This window comes from Euleptes europaea, chromosome 6 (genome assembly GCF_029931775.1).
Source record: "Euleptes europaea isolate rEulEur1 chromosome 6, rEulEur1.hap1, whole genome shotgun sequence".
In the NCBI taxonomy this organism is placed as follows: domain Eukaryota; kingdom Metazoa; phylum Chordata; class Lepidosauria; order Squamata; family Sphaerodactylidae; genus Euleptes; species Euleptes europaea.
Genome location: NC_079317.1, coordinates 78,226,976 through 78,253,472, shown reverse-complemented (window position 1 = coordinate 78,253,472; position 26,497 = coordinate 78,226,976). Strand labels below are relative to the sequence as shown.

General features: G+C 41.9%; 1 protein-coding gene across 1 annotated transcript; it reads left to right on the top strand.

The window, feature by feature from the left end:
• The first annotated feature begins 366 nt into the window (after positions 1–366).
• On the top strand, positions 367–26,497 carry IMMP1L (inner mitochondrial membrane peptidase subunit 1). The gene is made up of 5 exons (XM_056851466.1): positions 367–477; positions 964–1,052; positions 3,650–3,776; positions 23,869–23,979; positions 26,343–26,497. Exons 1-5 carry the CDS (start codon positions 373–375, stop codon positions 26,409–26,411), a joined length of 501 nt encoding a protein of 166 aa, XP_056707444.1. The 5' UTR covers positions 367–372; the 3' UTR covers positions 26,412–26,497.

Here is a 26,497-nt window from a genome sequence, read left to right as displayed (position 1 = left end):
GCTTCCGCGTCAGTTTCCCCACTCCTCTACATGAAGCCAGCTGGGTAACCTTGGCCTAGTCACACTCTCTCAGCCTCACTTACCCCACAGGCTGTCTGTTGTGGGGAAGGGAAGGTGATTGTAAGCCAGTTTGATTCTTCCTTAAGTGGTAGAGAAAGTTGACATATAAAAAACAACTCTTCTTCTTCTTAAATAGAAGTGCAGGTTTAAAAAGAAAACATTTGAATGAATTTTTCTTCTTAAAACATTATTTGAACCTTTCTTGACTTTTGAAAAAATGTAATGTTTTAAATTGGTATATTTTAAAAGCATATCAAATGATATCAGGACATTTCTCTTCCCTTTAACTAGGACAAGCTTCATAGCACTGCTATGTTGCGAGATGCCGTGGGGAGAACTTTTCGACTTCTTGGGTACACCATTCAGTACGGGTGCATAGCTCATTGTGCCTTTGAATATCTTGGTGGAATTGTTGTGGTGAGTTAAAAGATGGCAATGGCTTTATAGTAATGGAAACAGCTGTAATATTAGCATGTCATTTTTCAGCCCGTTACTCTCCCTTGTACTAAAATTAAAACTTTTTTATATAACGAAGGCACTTTGGAGGGGATGTTCTGGGTTGTAAAGGTTGAACTTTTTAGATTCCTTTAAACTTTGCTTAAGGTAGCAGAGAGCTCATCAGCTAAATTTCAGCAAAACTCCCAACTTTTGAACAACACTGGTAGCTTTACAAATACAGCACAAAACTTTGGAACCCCCAAACTTGGATTCTTCATCTCTTCAACTCTGCCTGTTGCCAATAATCCCGTGCACAAATGGCTGAGGTCGGATCAGAAACTGCCAAAGGAAGATGTGGTGGCAAGCATGGCACCATATCTCATGTAAATATTATAGTCTATCTAATATTATATTTGGCAAGATACTTTGCAAATACTAACTATCCTCTTTGGTTTTGTTTTTTAGTGCTCAGGACCTTCAATGGAGCCTACAATTCATAATTCGGATATTGTGTTTTCAGAGAATCTCAGCTGCCATTTTTATTCCATTCAGAAGTATGTTAACTATTTTGCACAGCTCAGTTTTCCATAGTTTTGTTTCTATGATCAGTTGCTTACTGACTGTCTTTTCTTTAAAATCATGCTCTTGTCCTCATTGTTCGCTGGGTTAACATTATTGAGGTTATTCATAAATTCCCATTTTTTCTTTCTTTTAGATAAAGAAGATGACTAGTAGCATTTCATGCCTGTCAGAAATTGTCTTGATGCATTTGTAGCATTAATGCAAAGATTGAGCGCCCATCAAGTACTGATTGCTCCATAGCCCCCATACCATATGACATTTGATTTTTTTTAATTTTAGATTATCTTGCCATATAGTATAATGGACAACTGGAGTTTATCTCCAGGAAGCCAGTCCAGAAAGCAATTCTCTCCAGAAATGCTGTAAATTCCATTTATCCAAATGCCACTTTATTGGCACTTTGTAGAGCAGTGAATGTGTACACAGTGTTCAACCGTCATACGAAAATCAGGCTTTATGCTTTATGGCATGTATTTACAGTCATATTGCTGCTGGATAACAGTTTAAACACAAGTTATGGTGGGCAATAGCAGAGGAAAGGAAAAGCTGCTCTAGTTGCCAGGTGCACGCTTATGACCTACAATTCTTGGCTCTCTTTCTGCTTTAGTAGAAAACTGAATACCAGCCATTTAAATCTCTACCCAAGTACTGCCTACTACATGAAAAAGTCTTGAAGAGGTCTATGATGCACCCCCTTTTAACTATCTTTAGTAGCCACTCTTTCAACCTGACTGTGTATGCTGAGGGAAAGCGTTAGCCTGAGTGTATTTGTGAGGAGGTTATTTCCCACACCAGTATTTACCTCAGAGAGAAATTTGACACAAGAGGCTTCTTAACTTTAACAAACCAGGAAATTTATTAAACAGTATTCATGAGTTTTTTGAGGAAAAAGCTGAATTGGAAGGAAAACTCAAAAGCACATATACCGTGTTTTCCCGAAAATAAGACACTGTCTTATATTTATTTTTCCTCAAGAAGACACACTATGGCTTATTTTCAGGGGATGTCTTATTCCGAGGGAATCAGAACTGTCCTCCCTCTCGGCTCCCGTTCTCCCCTTACCACCCCCTTCCGGTCCCGCCCCCCGAGGCCCAGGCGCGCTGGTTGCCGGGCCTTTGAAGTGGCCGCGGGAGACTGAATCTGCTCAGCTGGGCTCCTCCTGTCTTCCCCGCCCCCGGAGGCCTGGGCGCGCTGGTTGCAGAGCCTTTGAAGCGGCTGTGGGAGACCGCCTCTGCTGAGCTGGGCTCCTCCTGGTCTTTTCCACCCCAGCCCCGGGCGCGCTGGTTGCCGGGCCTTTGAAGCAGCCGCGGGAGACTTCATCTGCTCAGCTGGGCTCCTCCTGGTCTTCTCCACACCAGCCCCGGGGTGCCTTATTTTCGGGGTATGGCTTATATTAAGCAAATGCTTAGAAATGCTGCTACGGCTTATTTTATGGGTATGTCTTATTTTCGGGGAAACACGGTATGTACACAAGACTCTTTCAGAGAGATAGCTTAGTTTAGGTATTACTCAGGTTGTCTTTAGCATAGATGTTTTCTCAAATTAGGTTTCTTCAGTACTTAGATTACAAGATTAGTTCTGTTCTTCAGAACCCTCAGATTCAGTTCTACAGACTCTGTTCCCAGCCTAGCTAACAGGAATGAAGAGACTTTGAATCTCTTATTCCCCAGAGAACAATACAGAAGTATGGGGAATTACCAAATACCCTCTTCCAGTTCTCACTGACTACCCCACACCAGTAGGAGTAATCCTCCACACCACCCTGCAACCGAAATAGCTCTGTCCCAGAGACTAATTCCCCTTTGTGACCTGAGAAAAAGCCTTTTTTCACCCAATTCTCAATCGTGTCACTCCACAGGTTGCGGGTTCTACTAGCTTAGGCTGTACAGAACCCTTAGGTTCACAGAGTTGTTCACTGCAGCCTGTCACACAGGTTCACAAGCTTAGAATCTGTCACAGCTTGTTCTCAGTCTTATTACCCTGCTCAGAATCTTTTACAGCCTCCTCTCAGGCTAATTACCAAGCTTAGAATCTTTCACAGCCTCCTCTTAGGCTGGTTACCAAGCTCTCAATCCTTTTTCTCGCCCTCAGAGCTCAGAGTGTCAGCTTTCTGGCTCCGCCCACTCTTTGTCTTTGAGCTTTTTCTGTAGATGAACCCCTTGTCCGTCACAAGGTCTTTTACCTGTCTAATATCTTTGGGATTTATAACCATATGTTTAATTGTTCTATATTATCAGGAAAAGAGGGGATATCTTGTTGGTAGAAATATTCTAAATGTATATGGTAGGTCTGTGGCGGCGGAGAGGGTAGTAAAGCCATTGTGTCTGATTATAGCATAGAAGGCAGAGATACATTCTTGCCTCTTTCTTAAACACTGTGTGGCTCCCTGGCTCAGTTGGCTAAAGACATAACCACCTCAAAGGCATGAAAGGCTATGCTAGAGTGGCATTCTCCAGTACTTTAGATGACTTTGGTGTGCTTTCCAGAAAGGTTGGCCACCACTGCTTTGAAGGAGGTTTATCCTGTAAACACTGGTGACACTGACATCTTCTTACAATTTTTTCTTCAGAGGTGATATCATCATTGCAAAAAACCCAAGTGACCCAAAATCAAATATCTGTAAAAGGGTAATTGGCTTGGAAGGAGATAAAGTCTGTACAAACAGTCCTTCAGATTTTGTTAAGATTCACAGTTATGTAAGTATTTTTGCTTTTTATTCTTAACATTATGTTAAAATGTGCACATATTTATATTAAAACATATTTTAATTCCATGATCTTCTTGCTCACTTTTCCTCATGAGTCATCAGATAATTGTGGAGAAGATGTAGCAGACTAGCATGATGACTAGATTTCCTTGCTTGTGAGCTCAACCTACCATAAGGTGGAAGGACATCTGTGCAGCTCAATGAAGAGGTTCTTACAGTTCCATCATTTGGACCAAGTATTCCATCAGGCCAGCGCCAGAGCTGAAAAGGTCTTGGCTCTCGTCGAGGACAGCCGCACACTCTTAGGCCAGGGACCACCAGTAGATTATTATCAGATGATTGTAGAGATCTTTAAGAGGTATACCAGGAGAGGTGGTCCCAAAGATACGAAGGTCCCAGGCCGTGTGAAGCTTTAAAGGTCAAAACCAGCACCTTGAACCTGATCCAGTACTCCAGCTGGAGCCAGTGCAGTTGGCGGAGCACTGGCTTTATATGCTCTTGGGGCGAGACCAGCTCTGCCCCGAGGAATAATTAGGCATTTTCAGGAATTGCCTCTTCGGCTTCGGGGAGATCCCCAGGTTTTGGTGTTTGGTAAATCCAAAACCTGAAAATTACCGAAACGGCTAATTTCAGGTTTATTTTCGGTTCAGGTTTGTCGACATTCACAACCCTAGTGGTAGAGAAAGTCAGCATATAAAAACCAACTCTTCTTCTTCTTCTTCATCCCAGTTGTAGAATTCTGTACCAGTCAAAGTGTCCAAACAATTCTCAAGGGCAGCTGTATGTAGAGCCATTGTAGTAATCTAATCTGGATGCAAACAGGACATGCATAACACTGGCCAGATCTTTTCTGCCCAGCTGGCTATCCTGTGGAAGCTGATAAAAGGCACTCAACTACAGCTGACACTAGGGATGCGAGCTCAGATATATCTACTCCAAATAAATATGGAAAAATACCTTATCAGTATTTCAGGGGTATATTCTGGATCCGGATTGATATTCAGTCAATACCAGAACTTGATCCCAAATATTTCTGGAAATATTTGGGCATATCCATGGCTAGGGTTTTAACTTTTTTTGGGAGGCTTGCTTTTTTTTTTTTTTGCTTTTTGCGGATTTCTCGGGCAGTAGGAATGGGGGAGAGGGAGGTAGCTCTTACAGGGAAATGGGCTCACATGTTAGGGGAAACTTGTCAGGTGGGTCTGTTGGGGTTGTGCTGCCATATTGGCCCTGGGTTCTGCTTGGCTTCTGTGGTTTTTGACATTGGTTCTCTTGGGCCCTCCTTGCTTAATTCACAGTGGGTAGCCATGTTAGTCTGTCTGCAGTAGTAGAAAAGAGCAAGAGTCCAGTAGCACCTTAAAGACTAACAAAAATATTTTCTGGCAGGGTATGAGCTTTCGTGAGCCACAGCTCACCTGAAGAAGTGAGCTGTGGTTTACGAAAGCTCATACCCTGCCAGAAAATATTTTTGTTAGTCTTTAAGGTGCTACTGGACTCTTGCTCTTTTCTGCTACTCCTTGCTTAAGTTAGCTTAACTTGGTTTCTCTGGTTTAACATTGGCTGTTTGGGCTTGCCTCATTGACCTGTGGTTCTGTTGGGATTCTCTGGTTTGCTGCTGGTTCTTTTGGGCTAGTTGGTTCTGTTTGCACTGGGAGAATTTTGGACAGTGGTTTGTTGCTTACTTATCTATTTTTCGTTATTGTTTGCATGAACTTTTCCCTGTATAGGAAACAATGCAGGATGGCTGGGGCCACTTTGTCCAGGGTCTCATGGAATTGGTCCAATTCATTTGAAACTTGGAGGGTCTTTAGTAGACAGGGAGCACTAACTCCACTTGGTCCAATTCCCCTTGGTCCAATTCACTTGAAACTTGGAAGATCTTTAGTAGACAGGGAGCACTAACTCCACTGCAGTGTTGGTGTCATTTGCTCAAAAAACAGCCACTCCACCCCCTGAAAAGATTCCCCATAGGAAATAACAGCTGAATAATTTCAGAATCCTGGGGGAGAACCCTCAAATCTGGGCCCCAGACTGGTATTTGGGATCTGATTACTCTGGGATACCAATAATTATGCCCTTCCCCAAATCCAGATCTAAAAAATACCAATTTTTTTGTTGTTCCTGGTACACATCCTTGGGTGACACCTTAAATCCCGGGTTAGACCTTCTGCTCACCAAAAACACTTTTGTCTTGTCAGGATTAAGCTTCAGTTATCCATTTGTGTGTAAAATCCTTTTCCAGCATTCTAAGTAGCTGCTTTTATCATGTATATGGAAACAACTATTTATATTTAACAGAACTTTGCTACTGGAAATATTGATTTTTTTTAATACATCCATTTGTATAGTTAGCCATTTTTCTGAAATCTGTTTTAATCTTTTGGATTGATATTTGGAAAAGTCATTTCCCTTCTCTTGGTTGATCCCTGGCGTGAAATAATAATACCATGTTTGACATGACACTCCTTTGTTGTGGGGATAGCTGTGTCAGGCCCTATGAAACAGGAGCATTGCTTTCAGTCTCAGATTTATTACAGGATTAAACAGGATAAAATGTGCAGTGTTAATGTGGCATTTCAGTTTCTGTGATGTTTACAAGCTTAACACCAATATTGTGCTAGTATTTCTCCCTTTTAATTTACTGACAAAGGAACAGATTTCCCCCAAATTCCATTTTTAATGGGCCGCATGCCCATTTTGTTTTTAGATTCTAATAGTTCAAATTGAGCAAAGATGTATGGAAACAAGGGTATTTTCCAAAAGTTCCACAAACGTAAACTTCTCATATGATTTTGGCTTAAGCAACATGCCAGATATTATACCAACGTACAAGCAGCTGTGTGTTAAGTAAGATTGGAATAAGGGATTTGAAATGAAGCTTGTTCGTTGGTTTTAAGTGGAATGGATTGCCTCTCGCTATAAAAAATGTTTGGAGAGGTAAGGGACCTAGAATTGTGACAGTGTTTCGTGGCAATATCGTGAGCTATAATCTCTGAAAGCAAGAATGAAAAAATTATTTTTGAATGGAAACGTTTTGAGGTTGGAGATCATGGAATCTTATGAAACTTTCTAAAAATTGGCATATGTCGGTTAACATTTTCATGTTGTAAGAGAAATTTTTTGTTAATTGAAAGTTTCCCCCCTCCTTACTTCATTTGTGTCATGAGTAGCAGACAGTGGGGTCTGTTTCTGCTAGTGATGCAGGTGAGCCCAGTTTGTTCTTATGCTCTCTGACTCTTTTGCTATAATTACCTATTATGGTACCGCCAAAACCAGTTCCTTCATGTCTCCTCCTCCTTCCTTTCTCCCATTTAACATTGATATTTACTCGTTTGTTTGTTTATTTAATTTTTAAAAGATTTTGTCACCTCTGCCTGAGGCAGCCTACAAAAAATTAAAAGATCAATTAAAATCCAGCACTTAAAAGCTCAGCATAAAAACATAGACCATAAAAACAGACCAGTGACAATTTAAGATAACAGTTTCCAGGCTAAAATAGTGTATTTAAAAAATCAACCCCTTAATTAAAAGTCTGGGTGAACAGAAACGCTTTGTCCTGGCAGCTAAAAGAAAGTAACAGAAGTACCAGGTGAGCCTGAAGGGGAGGGCATTCCATAACCAAGGTGCCACTACTGAAAAAGCCCTGTCACATGAACACATGAAGCTTCCTTATACTGAATTAGACCCTTGGTCCATCAAAGTCAGTATTGTCTACTCAGACTGGCAGCGACTCTCTAGGTTCTCAGGCAGGGGTCTTTCACATCACCTACCTGCCTAGTCCCTTTAACTGGAGATGCCGGGGATCGCACCTGGGACCTTGTGCATGCCTAGCAGATGCTGTACCACTGAGCCACAGCCCCTTGTCTTGTTGCCATCTGCATTCCCTCTGAACACAGGGACACAGAGAGCAAGGTTTGTGGGGCAGATATTAACTGGCGGGCTGGACGATATGGGAGAGACAGTCCTTCAGGTACCCTGGCCCCACTCCATTTAGGGCTTTAAAAGGTAAGAACCAGCACTTTGAATTGTGCCTGGAAACAAATGGAAAGCGGGTGCAGATGTTTCAGCCCTGTATCCTATCCTTGAGAATAGCCTGGCTGCTGAATTTTGGATGAGCTAAAGTTTCCGGACAGTTTTCAAAGACAGACCCATGTAAAGCACCTTACAGCCTAACCTGGATGTAATGGGAGCATGGATTACCATGGCCAGATACTACTTTTCAAGGAATGGCTGTAGTTGGCATGTCAGCCAAAGCTGACAAAAGGCACTACATGCCACAGAGGAGACCTGCGCCTCTTACTGTAGATCAGGATCCACCAGGACCCTAAGCTACAAACCTTTTCCTTCAAGGTGCAACCCGCTTGTGTTGCAGCTGTCTCTGTCACTACCAGTAGCAGTCAATGAAGTACAGGAAGGAGCTGTGGCCTAGGGGTAGAGCATCTGTTTTGTGTGCAGAAGGTCCCAGATTCAATCCCTGGCATCTCCAGTTAAAAGGATCTAATAGGAGGTGATGTGAAAGACCCCTCTGTACCTGAGACCCTGCCAGTCTGAGTAGTCAGTACTGACCTTGATAGACTAATGGTCTTGATGGTCTGATTCAGTATAAGGCAGCTTCATGTATGGGGATAGGTGGGGAAATTTAAGCTATGATGTCATAGCATGTTTGTCTTAATCCGAACTACAACTTAATCTCCTGTTGTTTAGAAGCGATGGGATGATCCATCTGATCCAATTCGGGTACTTCTTTTCTCTTGCCTTTCTCATAAAAATTTGTGAAAGTGAGAATATAAGGTGAAGTAGAGTTCTTTCTGAACCCGGATACCTGATGTTTGCTTTTTATTTTTGTTTTTTGAAACTGAAGATGCCAAATATTGAATCTGTGGCTTTGTTTGCAACACAAATGCGCTCTCACTGAGTTGTATGGTACCTCCTTCAGCAGTAATAGAATTAGAACAACATTGTAAAATAATTTCACTATAATTGATTCAATTTCATTAAATATCAACGTGTTGGCAAACACTTGTTGTCATCATTATTACTATTATTAAGTATGAAATTTTTGTTCTGCCTTACTTCCAAGGCATCAGGGCCATATACAGTACATGGTTCTTGCCTCTTCCATTTCATCCTCACAACAGCATAGTTAAATTGTGGAACTCCCTGCCCCAGGATGTGGTGATGGCTGCCAACTTAAAAGCCTTTAAGAGGGGAGTGGACATGTTCATGGAGGATAGGGCTATCCATGGCTACTAGTCAAAATGAATACTAGTCATGATGCATACCTGTTCTCTCCAGGATCAGAGGAGCATGCCTATTATATTAGGTGCTGTGAAACACAGGCAGGATTAGGGTTGCCAGGTCCCTCTTCACCACCGGCGGGAGATTTTTTGGGCGGAGCCTAAGGAGGGCGGGGTTTGGGGAGGGGAGGGACTTCAATGCCATAGAGTTTAATTACCCAAGCGGCCATTTTTCTCCAGGTGATCTGATCTCTATCGGCTGGAGATCAGTTGAATTAGCAGGAGATCTCCTGCTACTACCTGGCAGTTGGCAACCCTAGGCAGGATGCTGCTGCAATTGACTTGTTTGTGGGCTTCCTAGAGGCACCTGGTTGGCCACTGTGTGAACAGACTGCAGGACTTGATGGGCCTTGGTCTGATCCAGCATGGGTTTCTTATGATCTTATGTTATTAACACCCATGTACACAGAAAATGGCTGGATGAAGGTCACCCATGAGTGTCATAGTAAGCAAGGGTTTGAACCAGTGACTCTTCACAGTTGTAGCCTGACACTTTAACTATGATACCAGGCTATAATTGCATTAAATGAGTCAGTCACAATGCAGATTTCAGAATTCCTGCATATGAGGGCTGGAACATTCCTGCCTCCCTTCCCACCCATGCATTTTACCCCACGGCACCTATGTAATCTCTGGATTTCAAGAGATGCTCAGGGATGGAGCTAGATGCCAAGAGTGAGTCTTCCAGTAGACAACTCATGTGGGATCCAATCCTGAATGTTAAATTGGATTATATATCAACTCATGAATATTTTATTGTTGCATCTGCATGCGATTTAATAACGTGTGCGTTACATTTGTATGTTCAGATTGTGCAGCTGCTGTTTACAAACGGACAAAAGCAAGCAGGAAAATCGTAATAAACCACTTTATATATCCTAAGATACTGATATGCTTTAGACCCTCGTGTCACTTGAACAGAAGGAGGACCTAGTAATGCCACTTCATCTAAATAAAGACAATAAATCAGGAACCTGCTTTTTGCACGTCCTGGTGATAAAAAGCTTGGATACGACTCCATTTCTCAGCAACACTCTACTGATAATCAATTGCAACACTCTGCTAATGCTCTGGCTAGAGCAGATGTGGAGAAAAATGTTTACTTTGTGCTAAAGTGAAGTTCATTGAGATGACAGGCTTCTTTCATCCTGTGGTCTGAACACAGCCTGTAGATTAAGTGGTTTGTGTCTGCCCATCAGAGGACAAGTCTTATTCATCTCTTTGTTACGTTTTGCTTAGTATTTAGAATTCAAGCCAATACATAACTTATGGGATTTAATACTGAACACTCATAAGTAGATACCTCCTTCATTAGAATTCCCTTGGGAGTTAGTATGGTTATGGGCATGTGAGTATTCTAAAATTAGAAATGAGAAATATTCTCATCATTTTGGAATGCTTCGGTAGAGACAACTGGGATTTGAATTGTTGCATGTACTTATTTATTTAGAAAAAAAATCCTGCCACCTCTTCAGAGACCTGTTTTGAGGAGGCTCACAACTAAAGCAAAGCGATAAAAATTAGCAGAAGATCTCCCAGGTATTAGCAGGAGATCTCCTGCTATTACAAGTAATCTCCAGGCTATAGACATCTGTTCACCTGGAGAAAATGGCCGCTTTGGCAATTGGACTCTATGGCATCTACGAACTCTATCCCCAAACCCTGCCCTCCTCAGGCTCCACCCCAAAAACCTGCCACCAGTAGCAAGGAGGTACCTGGTAACCCTACCTACAGAGGGCAGTTGGTAGGCCACTGGACTCCACCTGCTTCTGTAGGATGCTGCTATAATTGCAGAGGCCAAGACTGCATGCACCACAACAGGAACAGCCAGAGATGGCATTTGGCAACTGTTCATAACAGTATGCCTTGGCCTTACAGTTGTAAAGTATTGTGAGTTGGTCGTGATTGTGTGCATGTGCTAATGAAAATTGTGATCCTCCTCAAGACAGTTAGCACCTGGATTCTAAATGCACTACTCTGATAGCTGCAACAGGCATGTAGACAGGATTGCTGTGTGCAAGGAGATTTCTTGTCTGTCACCTGAGTAGAAACTTATGCTTATAGTGGGGAAAAGACTCACACACATAAACTTGAACTGGACATAGTATTTGAAAATAAGTCCTTTTTTTAAACTTTTATTTGTATATATATAGGGTACAGAAGGAAAAAGGGAAAAAAGAAAGGATAAGGGGGATCCGTCCGCAATAAGCATTAACAAAAAATACATTCTTGTCATTCTATTAAGTTTCAAGGAGATTAGAAAAATCTTAGTGGATTGACTAAACATTTACTAATTAACGTTTTTTACCTTAAACATTTATATTGATAGTCAAATAAATTTAACAATAATAAGAACTTTAATACAATTTTGTCTCTATAAGTTCATATCAATATAACTGTAAAATGGTTGCCATTTCTCATTAAATTGTTCTATTGATTCATTGGTGGTAGAGTTCACCATGAAAGTAATTCTGTGTATATTAGCAAAGTCAAGTAGTTTGTCTTTCCATTCTCCTATATCTGGTAGAAACGTTTGCTTCCAAGTTCTTGCCAATACAATTCTTGCCGCTGTTGTGGCATATTTAAAAATGTCTCCAAGATTTAAGGGCAAATTGGATGGTAGCATACTAAGTAAAAAATATTTTGGATCCAGCTTTAAATTGATTTTCGTTATCTTCTGTAGTTCATATAGGATATTCTTCCAGTATGATTGCACCTTTGGACATGTCCACCAAACATGAAAATAAGAACCATCTATCTGTCAACATTTCCAACAAGACCCCTTTTTCTCTTTTGGGTTAGCCATTTGGGAAATCATATTGGGCGTCATGTACCATCGATAAAAAGTCTTATACCAGTTCTCTTTAACATCTTGACTTACGGTGTATTTTAGTTCTGAAGTACAAAGTTTTTCCCAAGTGTCCATTGGTATCATTTCTCCGAAATTTTGCATCCATTTTATCATATTCATTTAACTTGTTCATCTTCTGTATCGTATTTCAAAAGTATTTTATAAATTTGTCCTAATAAATGATCATCTTTTTTGGTCACGAGTGATTGAAATTCTGTCAATTCTCGAAATGAGCCAGATTTTAAACAGTCTGTTCTTAGATGAGAACGCAATTGAAGATACGTCAACCAACTGAATTTTTCGAACTTGTCATGTAATGTTGGTAAACTTTTAATCTCTCCACCATGTCACCATATACTAATAACAAATCATTCTTCAGTTTAATGTCATCCAAATAAGCTTCAGTCGGAGACATTATTGATGGTGGAGAGGGGCTGATTCTTTTTTTGTATTTTTTCCATACTTGAAGAATTGCCGGCTTAACATCACAGTCTTCAGAGGTCCTGTTTTCTACATTAGCTTGAGCAGTTGTTTTTTTCACAGTGTCTGCCTGCAGACATTGCTTTTTTGTTGGAGAGAGATGGCTTTTGAGGTTTTCCCTGTTTTTTTAGGCTTCAGTGCCTCCCTTCTCACTTGCAAATGTTTTTATCTGTGTGGCTGAATTTTTTTTTTTTTAATCTGTGTGGTCAGGCCACCTATGAGAACTGGATGGATGTTACTGATCTAAGAGCTACTACTTGCTCTGCTTGATTTTCTAAACGTCATGTAAATGAGGGTGTAAAGAAGAGAACAAGTTCCAGTGCATTTTTGATCCCGGCTTTTCTTCTTAGAATAAAAATATTGTGTGCAAAATTGCTTGGTTGGAGATCCCAACAGGCATGTATAGTTTTGGAATATGAAAAATTCCTTGCATCCTTATACGGGCGGCGCAGTCATGAAGGAGGGGCAGATCCACGGTAGCCGGGAGTGGCTCAGCTGTGCAGCCTTCTCAGAGGCTTCCTGGCCACCATGGAGGCAAAAAAAGGCTTAAAAAATAAAAATAGGAAAGAAAGGGGGAAATCCTCCATAGCCTCCAAGGGGGCTGTACCGTCAAAAAAGGCATTCCCGGGGCAAAAGGGGTGAGAAAGATGCCTATCAGCAGCTCCTCCCCCAGGGACACCCTGGGAACGACCCGCCCATGCTGGTGCGGGCAGTCTCTTCCAGGAAAGCCCTGCTGGTGTAGCTGTGCTGGTGGTGGGGTGCCGGTGGTGCCTAGACACTAGTGTGTCTGCCCCGCACCGGCATAGGTGCCACCTACGCCGGCACGGGGTCATGCCAGTTCTATCTTGATTTTCTGAACAGATCTCTTTGCCATGGCAGAAAAAAATGAGCATATAGACATGGTAAACTATATATTCAGACCTTGACAGGCTTTACCAAAAAAGTTAGAATCAGAACGTTTTCCAGGATCCTTTTTAGAAAATTATGATTCCTTAAGTAGAATATAAACTGATTTTGCATATTTATTTTGACACATTTAATAAGTAGTCCGTATAGTTAATTTCAGTTCCCACTAGCAACAATTACTTGAACTGAAATATTTGCTATGGGGGAAAAAACAAGTTTCATTTTAAATGTTATATTCAAACATAAACCCTTCATGTGGAAATTATTTTCATTGGAAAAATACTTGTAAAAAATTTAAAACAGTACAGCATGTTAACGTGCTAATTTTGGCACATCCAAAGAACTGTGCCATGCATGTAGTTTTCCAGTCATCTATTTCAACAGAATTTAGCTCTCTTCCTAAGAGGCTGCCTTTTTTAGTATCATGTTCTAATTCAATATTAGATTAGTAATTGCAATATCACTTCCACCATGTAAAGGATCCTTATAAATAAGACCTTGGGCTTTGGTTTGGATTCGATCTGCACAGGTGAATTCATACGTTGAATACATCAATGTATTCATTGACTACATCATACATCTGCTTTCTCATACCATTCCTAGGGATAAATCACTGGAAAACATTAATGTCAACTTTGAAGTTGCCAGTCTTCCCTAATACTGTATTGGGAATGGCATACAGTCATATTTATACATTGTTTGAAACAAGAAATCTTTAGAAATGGAAATTTTTTCCAATCAAAATGAAATTTGAGCCCAATTTACTGGTGGCCCCCATCCCGAAAAACGTCTGGCTGTCCTCAGCCAGGGCTTTTTTGGCCATGGGCCCAGCCTGGTGGAACTCTTTCTAGTGATACCAGGGATCTTTTGCAATTCTGCAGGGCCTGTATGAATGAAATGTTCCACCAGGCCTATGGTTGAGGACCGCAACAGTGTCCATCATAGCTGGCCTCCCTCCCCCCCTCCTCCAGACTTGCCATAGACTCCTGTGATGAATAATAATGCCGATTGATTTATTAACAATTTTATTGTATTTATCTAGCTTTTAACATATGTGTTATGTTTTTAAACGTATATGTATTGTATATATTTTATATTAGCTGCTCTGAGCCCAGCTTCAGCCAGGAGATAGAGCGGACTAGAAAAGTAACAAACAAATAAATAACACTGTAGAGACCAACACGATTTTTTGGTTATAACCTTTTGAGAGTTCAAGCTCCCTTCATCAGAACCTTGTTGGTCTAAGGTGCTACTGGACTCAAATAAAGCTGTTCTACTGCAACCCACCACAGCTACCCTCTGAAACACTCAAAATTAAAGCACTGGAAAGTGTTTCACCCCATATTTCTAATTCATTAGGTATAGTGGAACATAATAGCAGATGATTCAGTTTATTCTAACAATTTTAGTATTCTGGACAACCATATTGACATATTGTAATATAAATGTTGTTTAGTAAACTATATAATGTGGGAGGGGGCATGGCTCAGTGGTAGAGCGTCTGCTTGGCATGCAGAAGGTCCCAGGTTCAATCCCTGGCATCTCCATTTAAAGCGACTAGGCAAGTAGATGATGCGAAAGATCTCTGTCTGAGACCCTGGAGAGCTGCTGCTGGTCTAAGTGGACAATACTGACTTTGATGGACCAAGGGTCTGATTCAGTATAAGGCAGCTTCGTGTGTGTGTGTGTGTGTGTGTGTGTGTTCAATATTTTGTGTTGTTCAATGTTTGCTTTGAGACGGGTGAAAGTTAAATCTTTATGTAACCTGCAACGTGCAGGAAAACTTGCTTTTTTCCCGTTCTTACATTTTAGTTCTTTTTTTTATTCTTAATTAGGTACAATTTAATCAAATATATACATTTCATTAGTAGCTAGTAAACTTGTTATTTGATATTGCCGTCCCTTTAATCATATTTCACTTTAATCAAGGAAGGTAACACCTGTGGTTTATTCACCAAAGCTGCTTTTGTCAGATGAATACCTGGAGGCAACGAAGCAATTACATTTGTTGCTTGTACCAGTGTTGGATGCACTTCGACCTCAGTAGGGATAGAGGAGAACCTTGTGAATTCATTCTTTGTGCGTTGACAAGACTCATTCTTCTCATACTCGAAAAGGAAGCCTCTGAAATGAAGGTTAACATAAAAACAAAATAAGATTCTTTTTGATCTCAGCACTTTGGTTTCCTTGGAGAAGATTGGAATACTTGTGACTGTTCAAGTACATCGGCCACCCTTTGAGGAGCAAAGAGTGGTGAACTATTTAAAAAAGAGAGAGTAGCCTATACAGTATAGAGTAGCATATAGAAAAATGAAATAAAATATTTTATTTTCCTATTTTATTTTCATATTTAAGTGAAAATGGCAAAACATAATCCTCAAGTGCTCCTTTTTATTGTGTGTATTGAATAATTTCTGTCCATCTTTTTCAAATATTTTTCCAAGTGTACTTCCAAGTCTAAATGAAAGCAGATCTTGGCCATCTTCTGAGCATGGAGTAGGGGTCACTGGGGTGTGTGTGGGGGGGAGGTAGTTGTGAATTTCCTGCATTGTGCAGGGGGTTGGATGAGATGACCCAGGTGGTCCCTTCCAACTCTATGATTCTGTGATTCTATGAAAACCCAGCAAGGAGTAATAAAATATGTTATCAGTCACCAACATTTCTTTAGGGTAACAACTCCTTTTTCAGTTCTAAGACAGTGGGAGGAGTCTGACCCAGCTAAGGCATAGGGCCTCTTCTACTCTGACCTTTAGTCTGTGGTGTAGGAGTAGGTGCAGTTTGTTGCTCTATGCCATGGCTCCTCCCCAGGCTAGCATTGCTAATAATTTTCCAAGGGGAGTGGTTGGCTCCTCTTCAGGCTCCTCTCATGTGGCAATTTTTTTTCAAAGTTATTGGAACAATGCAAGAGAAGCAAATGTACAAGGGCCCAGAGAACTACCAGTGATACACTGTCCTGCAAAGTAATAACAGATAAAATATGCTCATCACATCCATTCTGGATGTTTTTAAGTATGGAGATTGCAAGATCACATGCACATTCTTGGGACTTAGTTCCCCAATGGCTCAGTCATGGATCCAGACATTGTGGAATATCTTCCCTTCTGTGCCCCAAATATGAAGTATAAAAAAATGTAGTGGTAAGCTTGCACAAGCCAACAGTGCCACATGAAACAGACGAGAGAGATTGGGTCTGTGCACAGATTAAGAGCTCATGGTGCATGTCACAACTGTTAACAGCTTATTCTACAAGGATAATTGAATACTGGACAACTGCAGCCCTCACACCTGCTTAGTTCTAATAGCGCTAATCTAGATTTATTTCCAGACTTGCCATGTGTTTCAGACATGGAGGATTTAGCAAGTTCCATCTTTGATTGGTCTCTCAGTCAGGTGGGAGCAAGCTTTTATGCAAAGAATCAGACAGTTGGAAAGGGGGTCACTTCCAACCGATGCCCTTGATTATAGAGCTTTACAATGGAGAGTTGCGTGCATCAATGGGATTAGACTGGTGTAACTGCATAGGATTGCACAGTTTATTGCCTTTGGTATTGGGATAGTCCTTTCAACTGACAATATTTTTATTTAACATTTTATTTAATTGTTGTAGGGAGTGGTAAAGCCCTGACCTGGATGGCCCAGGCTAACCTGATCTCATCAGATCTCGGAAGCTGAGCAGGGTCGGGCCTGGTCAGTACTTGGATGGGGGACCACCAAGGAATACCAGGGTCACTATGCGGAGGAAGGCAATGGAAAACCACCTGTGTTAGTCTCTTGCCTGGAAAACCCTACGGGGTCACCATAAGGGCTGTGACCAAAGCAATTTAAACACACCAGCACAGAGTAAGTGGAAAGTTCAGCTGAATTAGGTTGGCGCTGTGTGTAACAGTGATTAGGAATTGATTTTAAATAATTGCATTGTTTTGTAATATGACATGGAACAAAATATAAGAACATAGAGCCTGAAGGGTCAGATCCAATCCAGCATCTTGTTTCACGTAGCAGTCAACCAGTTACCCTAGAGGGCCAGCGAACAGGACGTAGAGATCTGTGATGCTCCCTCCTAGCACTGGCTTCAGAGGCTGCCTTCCTCTATATGTGGAGGTTCCTTTTATTCACCAAGGCTAGAAGTCATTGATGGACCGTTCCTCCATGAATTCCTCCATGAACTCCCTTTTAAAACCATCTATGCTCATGGACATCACTATGTCCACTGGCAGTGAATTCTCACTGAGTTCAGGCTTGATTTGTTCTGTGTGTGTGTGCAAAGTGCCGTCAAGTCACAGCCGACTTATGGCGACCCCTTTTGGGGGGTTTTCAAGGCAAGAGACTAACAGAGATGGTTTGCCAGTGCCTTCTTCTGCACAGCAACCCTGGTATTCCTTGGTGGTCTCCCATCCAAATACTAACCAGGGCTGACCCTGCTTAGCTTCTGAGCTCTGACGAGATCAGGCTAGCCTGGACCATCCAGGTCAGGGTTGATTTGTTCTAGAACCCACTTATTTGTTTTTTTGGTGGTCCATAGTATCCGTAAAACTCCTCCAACATAATATTTCAAATGAACCAATTTTCTTCCTGTCAGCCTTCTTCATTGTCCAACTTTCATACCCATATATAGTAATGGGGAAAACTATGGCATGAATTAACTTGACACATCTTTACACTTAAAAATATCTTCTAGCTCCTTCATGGCTGCCCTTCCCAGTCTCAATCTCCTTCTGATTTCTTGGTTGCAGTCTCCCTTTTGGTTGATGATGGAGCCAAGGAACAGAATTTCAATTTCTTCATCATCAACCTTAAAATTGTGTAATTCTCCAGTAATCATTACTTCTGTCTTCTTGATGTTCAGCTGTAATCCTTCTTTTGCACTTTCTACTTTAACCTGCATCAGGAATAATTTCAAGTCTTCACTATTTTCTGCTAGTAATGTGGTGTCATCTGAATATCTCAAATTGTTAATGCTCCTTCCCCCAATTTTCACTCCATCTTCATCTAAATCTAATCCAGTTGTCCTTATGATATGTTCTGCATATTGATTGAAGAGATAGGAAGATAAAATGTGATGGATGTTGAATACTCTTATACATGTATTAATTTTAGTATTCCCTTTAACCAAAGTGCAGCTGTGTTGTTTGTACCCAAGGGCAGATTGAATGGGAAACTACCAAGTTCAGATGGTCAGCCTGGCAGTTTGTACTCTTTGCATGTGTGTGGCACACCTTCTGCATCTGTTCAAATGTGAGGCAGGCCCAACATCCCTAAAATATACTTCCTAACAAAACAGCTTTAGAAGATCTACCAAATGTCCATCTAGGCTAGCACTATGCCTCCCCTGCTGTAGCTGTTCCCTTGCCACTGATATTCAGAGGTACACTGCCTCCAAATATGGGTGCTCTGAGTAGCTAATGTTGCCTGACAGACTTATATGCCTTGAATTGACTGATTCCTAATCTAAGATTAGGGTTGCCAGGTCCCTCTTCACCACTGGCAGGAGGTTTTTGGGGTGGAGACTGAGGAGGGTGGGGTTTGGGGAGGAGAGGGACTTCAATGCCATAGAGTCCAGTTGCTAAAGCGGCCATTTTCTCCAGGTGAACTGATCTCTGTTGGCTGGAGATCAGTTGTAATAGCAGGGGATATCCAGCTAGTACCTGGAGGTTGACAACCCTGTCTAATACATAGTGACAAATTATAAAGGTAAAGGTCCCCTGTGCAAGCACTGGGTCATTCCTGACCCATGGGGTGACGTCACATCCCGACGTTTACTAGGCAGACTTTGTTTACGGGGTGGTTTGCCAGTGCCTTCCCCTGTCGTCTCTCCTTTACCCCAGCAAGCTGGGTACTCATTTTACCAACCTCGGAAGGATGGAAGGCTGAGCCAACCTTGAGCCGGCTACCTGAAACCGACTTCCATCGATATCGAACTCAGGTCGTGAGCAGAGCTTTTGACTGCAGTACTGCAGCTTACCACTCTGCTCCATGGGGCTCCTCAGTGACAAATTAAGTGTCCATTTGATGAAGAAGAATTTGGTGCTGAATCTACTGTCTATCCAATTTCATTGTATGCTTGCAATTTCTTTCATTATCTCCCCTGCACACACACACACCCCAAAAAAACCTCCAAACTCTTTGTTCTTTCCTTGTAGGAAAGGCGTTCCAATATCTTGCTCAATAATCCCTTTGTAATAAGGGCTAAGCTAGACGTGATGGCAGCACGCGTTTCTAACAAAAGAGTTTAACAAGTGCCCTACTGAATCAACCAAACCTCCATCAAACCCAGCATTCTGTTTCTCTTGCCTGGTTGTGTCTGGAAAACAAAAGCCTCCCCTGGTAGTTGGTTCTGGGTTTTAACTACAGAGTTGCCATAGTCTTATAGAGGGAGCGGTGTGGGGTTGAGAAGGGTCTGATTTTAAGAGCAAAAAAGGGCATGATGGAGAAGAAGCCCCTTCCTGAAGTTCAATTCCCATTCGTCTGCCTCCTCAGATACTTTTCTTCTCAGTCAAGCTCCAATGGAAGAAGTGGCCTCAGTTGGGGGGAAAGCATTTGTGCAGAAGGGGCTGCAGAATAGTAAACAGCATGCATCGTAGATCCACCTTTGCCACCATAAGGAACAGTTTGGCCCAAAGCATTGCAGAAATAGCTAGATGAATGTCTTCTATTCTTCGTGCTTAGTTTTTTTCTCAGGCTTTGGCCATTTTGAAGAGCAACCTAAATGTTTTGGAATTGTTTCAAAATCACCTGTCTGACCCTAGCACTCGCTATACTTGCGCTTACGGCAGAATACCTCCTAAAAGAGGGAATGATTTTCCTTTGAGCAACTTAGAATGATTCATGCTTACCAACTGTGCTAACAGGAGGTTTGCTTTTCTTGTGGATTTGCAATGGTAGCTTCCATTAGATCTAGGTATCTTTCCCTGCTTAATAACATTCTCCATATCTAGCTATGTCCAGCGTTTTAGCAGTGTTAGCATTCTGTTTTTTTTAATGTTTAATGTTATGATTCCCCCCAATAAATCTTTTAATGTTATTTTAATTCTTTCCCTAAGTTATATCATCATGTTCTGGCTTACTGTAGAGCCTTACTGCTGCTTGATATGGTAACTGCTATAATGTTCCTCACCAGATAATGCTGTGATTGGAAAAATGGCTGAAGTAAACTGATCCATAGAACAGTTCTAGACATTACTTGACCTTCAGGGTCTATTTTGCATGGAGAATCCACGTTCTGATAAATGCTGTATCTTTTAGTGCACTTAGTACCTTCTCCTAGTGGTGAGAATGAGAAACAGACCTGAGATCTGCTGCCAATCTCACTTTGACAGAACAATCCTTAGCATGTCTAGCCTGAATCTTCTACAGATTTATTCAATGGGGCTTACTCCCAGGAGCGTGTTCTTAGGATTGTGCTGTGTGTAGGTTGATGGGGCCCAAGCAATTCCATTGGCCCTTTATCTGTTCCAGCTGTTGGAACTAACAAGTCCTTTCTGTTGCCTGGATATGAATGTGGTAGCCTGCGTTTAGCGTCAGTGCGAAACTTGATAAGCTGCTTCTTCATTTTAAAGTCATCCTGGGGCTGTGTCTTGGTGTGAAGAGTATATTGACTCAATTAAATCAGCCAGCTCTTGAATCTGTGACAATTACATATAATTAAAGTCATTTTTTCTCCCCTATTGCCTGTGTTTGTTTAATATTAAGGGTTCTTTGCCAATTGTAAAACATTCAGCTGTTTTATTCTGTCCATATTCATTTCTAAAGCTTTATATGCTAGGTATTTTGAGCTGTTTTTGTGTGTGCCGGATAAATGTGTACAACTCTGAAATGTTTTCTTCTAGGTGCTATTTGCAGTTGTTAATTCCAGATGGTAGTAATGCTGTAGGAGCAAAATAAAACAGATATCTACTGGCATTTTAAAGACAAACAAAATTTATCCCAGCGTGAGTGCCTGTGAGCCGGCGTTCTCTTTATCAGATGCATGGAGTGTACATCCACTAGGCCAGGGGTCGCAAAAGCGCGGCTCCCGAGCCGCAAGTGGCTCTTTGGGCCCCTGAGTGCGGCTCTTCCCACGTGCGGAAGCAGCACCCTAGGCCGGCCAAAGCAGCGGGAGGGTCTCCGAGAGAGGAAGGAGTGGCCCTTCCTCCTTCTTGCCCCAGCACCGTCCCCGCCTCCCACCATTGCGGCGGCGGCCGGAGAACGACAAGAGCCCCTCAGCTGCCACCCCCCTATCTTTTCTTGCCGCCCGGCTGCACGCCTTGGTTTGGCAGAGAGGGGGCTCCTCCCTCCCTCCCTCCCCTCCACCATGAGGAGTGAGGCGTGGCTGTCCGGTCCTCATTTCGGCCGCCGCCTTCCCTCCTCTGTCTCTATGGGCGACAGGAGCTGGGCGACCTCTCACCCCTCACCTCCTCCTCCTCCTGTTGGCTACGCCTGGCCCCAGGCGGGGAAAGCAACGATGCTTCCTGGGCCAGGATCGAGCTTGCTTTGCCCTCCCCACGCCTCAGACTGAGAGTTTGGAGCCGGTCCGGCGCATTGCCTTCCCGCCCCCCACGCAGGCCGCGTCTTGCCCTGCCGGGATCTTGTGGGATAACTTCCAGGGCGGGGGGCGGATTTCGCGCCTTAATCACCGGCCCACTTGGAAGGGGTAAACTCTCCTCCTCGCCGCCTTCCTCCTCCTCGTCCCCCTCAGGCGGCTGCCAAAAGTCCAGCTCCAGGCTGCCTTTCTTCCCCAGTTCCTTCTTTCCTTTCCCAGTTCCTTTCTTTCTTTCTGTCCCTCCCCCACTCTTCCTTCCTTCCATCCTTCCTCCCATCCTTTCTTCCCCAGTTCCTTCCTTCTTTCCTTTCCCCTTTCCTTCCTCTTTCATCCTTTCTTCCCCAGTTCCTTCCCTTTCCTTTCTCAGTCCCTTCCTTTCTTTCTGTCCCTCGCCCACTCTTCCTTCCTTCCATCCTTCCTCCCTTTCATCCCCAGTTCCTTCCTTCTCTTTCCTTTCCCCTTCCTTCCTTCCTTTCTCTCTGTCCCTCCCCCACTCTTCCTTCCTTCCTTCCACCCTTCCCTCCCCAGTTCCTTCCTTCTCTTTCCTTTCCCAGTTCCTTCCTTTCTTTCTGTCCCTCCCCCACTCTTTCTTCCATCCTTCCTCCCTTTCATCCTTTCTTCCCCAGTTCCTTCCTTTCCTTTCCTTTCCCAGTTCCTTCCTTCCTTCCTCTTTCTTTCTCCATCCCTCCCCCTTCTTTCCTTTCCGTTCCTTCCTTCCTTTCTCCATTCCTCCCCCTCCCTTCCTCTACTAGCGTTTGCTGTTCTTTACCTTTTCAGTTCTACATATTCATGCAATCTTTTTCAAGCATGAACCTTATCAAGAGTAAATTGAGAAGTCGTCTTATTGATGAGAACATGGAATCATGCCTAAAATTAAAAACAACAACATACAAACCTGATTTACCCAAACTTTCCAAGGAGATGCAAGGCCATTGTTCACATTGTTTGTCAGTCATTGTCATGATTTAATTTTATGGATACCTTACTTACAATTTATTTTTTATCAATAAATAAGATCATTATTAAGTATATCAAGTTTTATTCAGTGTACCTATAGTTTAATTAAGACTTAAAACTTTAGTTTATTAAGTTTATTAAGTTAATAAACAGTGTACCTACCTATATAGTTTAAGTTTAAGAAATTTGGCTCTCAAAAGAAATCTCAATGGTTGTACTGTTGATATTCGCCGACCACTGCACTAGGCTGATGAATCGTTGGCTTTATGGATGTCCACTTCATGCATCTGATGCTCTGTGAAAGCTTATGCAAGAACGAATTCATTTAGTCTCTAAACTGCCATTGGACTCGTTTTATTTTGTTGTGGTTATGTTATAGCATCTCAAATATCACAGCATCCGTCAGAGGCTGAACCTATGGCATTTAATTCAGCTCACACACCGCCCGTATAGGCAGTGAAAGGTCTCTGTTATATGATAAGGTCACCATCATTAATTTTCAAATTACGAGGAGAGACTTTCCAGTTTGTGATGGTCATTATTGCAATATTATGTGTTGTGGATCCTGCCTGCGCATAGAATGAACTGAGATCTTAATTAGAACTTTGACAAGCCCTCTCTGATAAAATGATGAGATTATTTGTAATTGATGTCACAATCAATTACCATTTAGTTCATCACAAGCCTACTAACAGGTCTAGCCTTAGTGCTGGCCCCAGGATGTTGATGAGTGTGTGGCTGCCCTGTTCATGCTGTTACTGCGACAGCAGGGCAGATTTTCAGTCAACATCCTAACGACCTCTTTTGAAGTCTATTAAATTAATGACCCTGTCACATTGGTCTAACCTCTTACATCTTCATTTGGGTGCTTTTTGTTGCAATATAGTGTTTTTGGAGCATGTGAAAGAATAGATACTTGGGATTTCCCTTCCCTCATCTGCTTTGTTTTAGGGAAACGTCCGTTCATTCATCATATGTGCATGCTGAAGGGTAAAATTAGATTGTACTATTGGGGAGATGATTCCGTTTTCCTTCCGCAACGTATTTATCTTTTCATTTTGATCTTTCTCAGGTACCTAAAGGACATGTTTGGTTAGAAGGTGATAATCTCAGAAATTCTACCGACTCCAGGTGTTACGGTCCTGTTCCATATGGGCTGATAAAAGGACGTATTTGCTTTAAGGTATTCTTCTGCAATCTAAAATGTGTTAATGTAACAGTTTTTATAAGTCTTGGGGGCCCTATACTACAACCATGAGACATTTTCATTATCTAGTGCCGCACATGGACTGGGGTGTTAAAATGTTTCTGGAGAACATGATCTTCTCAAACGACTACCGTGTTTAAAGATGTGTAAAACACGAGCCAAGTGAATTTCAAAACTACTCATATATAAGGGGAAAAAGAATAAGCACCTTTGACTGTTGTATTCCTTGTTGGAGGCAGTATATGAAATTGCAGTACTGCAAAATGACACTTGCGTCATCCACTCAATTCTTTTCTGAAGCCTGCTCCTCATTCTGATTTTGATCAAAAGAATGGTGCTTTCCCACCTTCCTTTACGTGCAGCTCTTTCTGTCCCCAGAAACTTTGGGGGACCCTCCAGAAGAGCAATTGATGCAGAGGTAGGAGGCAGAAATCAGCCAACACCTCTCTCCACGCATAAATGGAAGTGCCTTCAGCTCACACAAGGAGTACTTTGGATCTGTGCCCAGAATGTCATGGCAAAAGTTACAAGTACTGTCAGCTAAAAGAAGGCTAAAGATGGGTGAATGCAGTGAGCTGCCTGAGATCGTAAAGAGTTTGGAAGCAGATCTCCTCTACCAGTTGAGTGAACTCCCAAATGTCAAGAGGCAGGAGGCTTTCCTGGATAAAATGCCATATGATGGGGGAGGGGGGAGACAGGAAATCAGACATAATCACCCCTTCCCAAGGCAGAAAATGTTTCAGGTCTTGTTCAGTTAGGTGGCAGATAATTGTAGCATTTTCGTTGGAATTTTGCTGCATATTTAATTACACTTTCCAGAGAGATTGCATATTGGTGCATCAGCCTGTGAGAAGCCCCATAGTTGTTATAAAAAAGTAGGATCCCAAGGCTACATTGTCAGTGGCAAGATTTGTTTCAGTCCTTATATCCCTCAAACATTAGATTTACGCTGCTCAAGATCAATGGATCAAGGAGCGTCTAAGGGATAAAGGAAAGGTTATAAAAAAGTAATCACTTTTTAAATACTCACCTACAACTCCACATATGGTCTAGTAACAAGCATCTCTTTGCAGTAGTTATTAAGTGCTCAGAACATAAGAATACTATTGAAATCCATCTAGACCAGCCTCCTGTTTTTAACAGTGGTTGTTAGAGTTAGATCTTTTCATTGGAACCTTTCAGAGTGCTATAAGCATATAATGAAACAGTTAAGTACTTGGATAATAAGAACAGGTTAAATAATTTCAGTTTCAAAAAACCATCAGAAACAATTGTTTAAATTAAATGAATTGGTTCCCATCCATTCTTTTGATCCAGAAGGATGCCCAAGGGGATTTAAACCAAATGATAAAGTACAGTTTGGGGTTGTTTTTGTCTACTCTGGTACATCTACACTATTGGATGACAGCTTACCAAGCTCCAGTTCTCATTAAGCCTTGTGGTTGTTTCCAGCCCCTTTCATTTAGTCTTAATACCGAGAATGGTGACAACTGGATGCCAGGCTTTGTGCTCGTTCATCCCTTCTCCCCAGAACTGCTTGCCTTTTCTGTCCCAAGGCAGAGTTAAGAGCTAGGTGGAGCAGTGTGCTTTAGCTGGATTGCTGACTGCTGAATATTAGCCGCTTATAGCCAGTTTTCAGCCTTTGTACCCTTATAGAAGGCCATCACATATGAGATCAGCTAATTTGGCTGAGGGTGGGGATTCCATAGTTGTTCAGGAAGGCTTTCCCTTAAATTTGCTTTCGATGTACATATCTGGTTTCCAGAGATATGTCAATAATGCTAACACAACACCTATCACACAAGTATGCCAGCATGGTGTAATGCTTAGTGTTGGAGTAGGATGTGGGAGAACCACTCTGCCATAGAAGCTTGTTGGGTGACCTTGGGCCAGTCACACAATGGAGGAGAGGCGAATTATGTAAGCCACCTTGGGTCCCCATTTGGGAGAAAGGAAGGATATAAATGAAGTAAGTAAATAAATAAATAAAGTATGCTATCTCTAGAATTAACTTATGTAGTGAAGAGTATCCAAATCAAGTGCCTCTTATTATGACTGGTGATAAATCTTGTAAATGATACAGATCTTTGCTTCTGTTTGTACATGAACATCTTTAACTGGTGTAACTGCAAGTGAAAACCCAAGCAGAGTCACACCTTTCTTAGCTCATTCACTTCAGTGTAACTATGTTTAGGATTGCACTGTAATGTTCTGAAAACTGGACCTGCTATAGACTTGCCTGCAGTGTTGATAGTTTTTCACTTTTCTTTAAAACAACAATGAAACACCAGAAAAGCAAACAGGAGAAGGTGATCAGTAATCTATTTTATTTTTTACAGCTATGGCCTCTGACTGATTTTGGATTCCTGCGTGCAAGTCCCAATAGCCACAGGATTTGTAAGGACTGAATGAATTATACCCATCTGAGTTCTCCTACAGCCCTAAAAAAAACCCTCAATAAAGATATTTTTATATACAATAAAAAACTGTGTGA

What these genes read in the sequence shown, in the direction of transcription:
- IMMP1L (XM_056851466.1), top strand. Translation starts at nt 373, where the DNA reads ATGTTGCGAGATGCCGTGGGGAGAACTTTTCGACTTCTTGGGTACACC. An exon ending in CATTTTTATTCCATTCAGAA is followed by an intron (nt 1,053 to 3,649) that starts GTATGTTAACTA and finishes TTTTTTCTTCAG; the next exon opens with AGGTGATATCATCATTGCAA. An exon ending in TTGTTAAGATTCACAGTTAT is followed by an intron (nt 3,777 to 23,868) that starts GTAAGTATTTTT and finishes GATCTTTCTCAG; the next exon opens with GTACCTAAAGGACATGTTTG.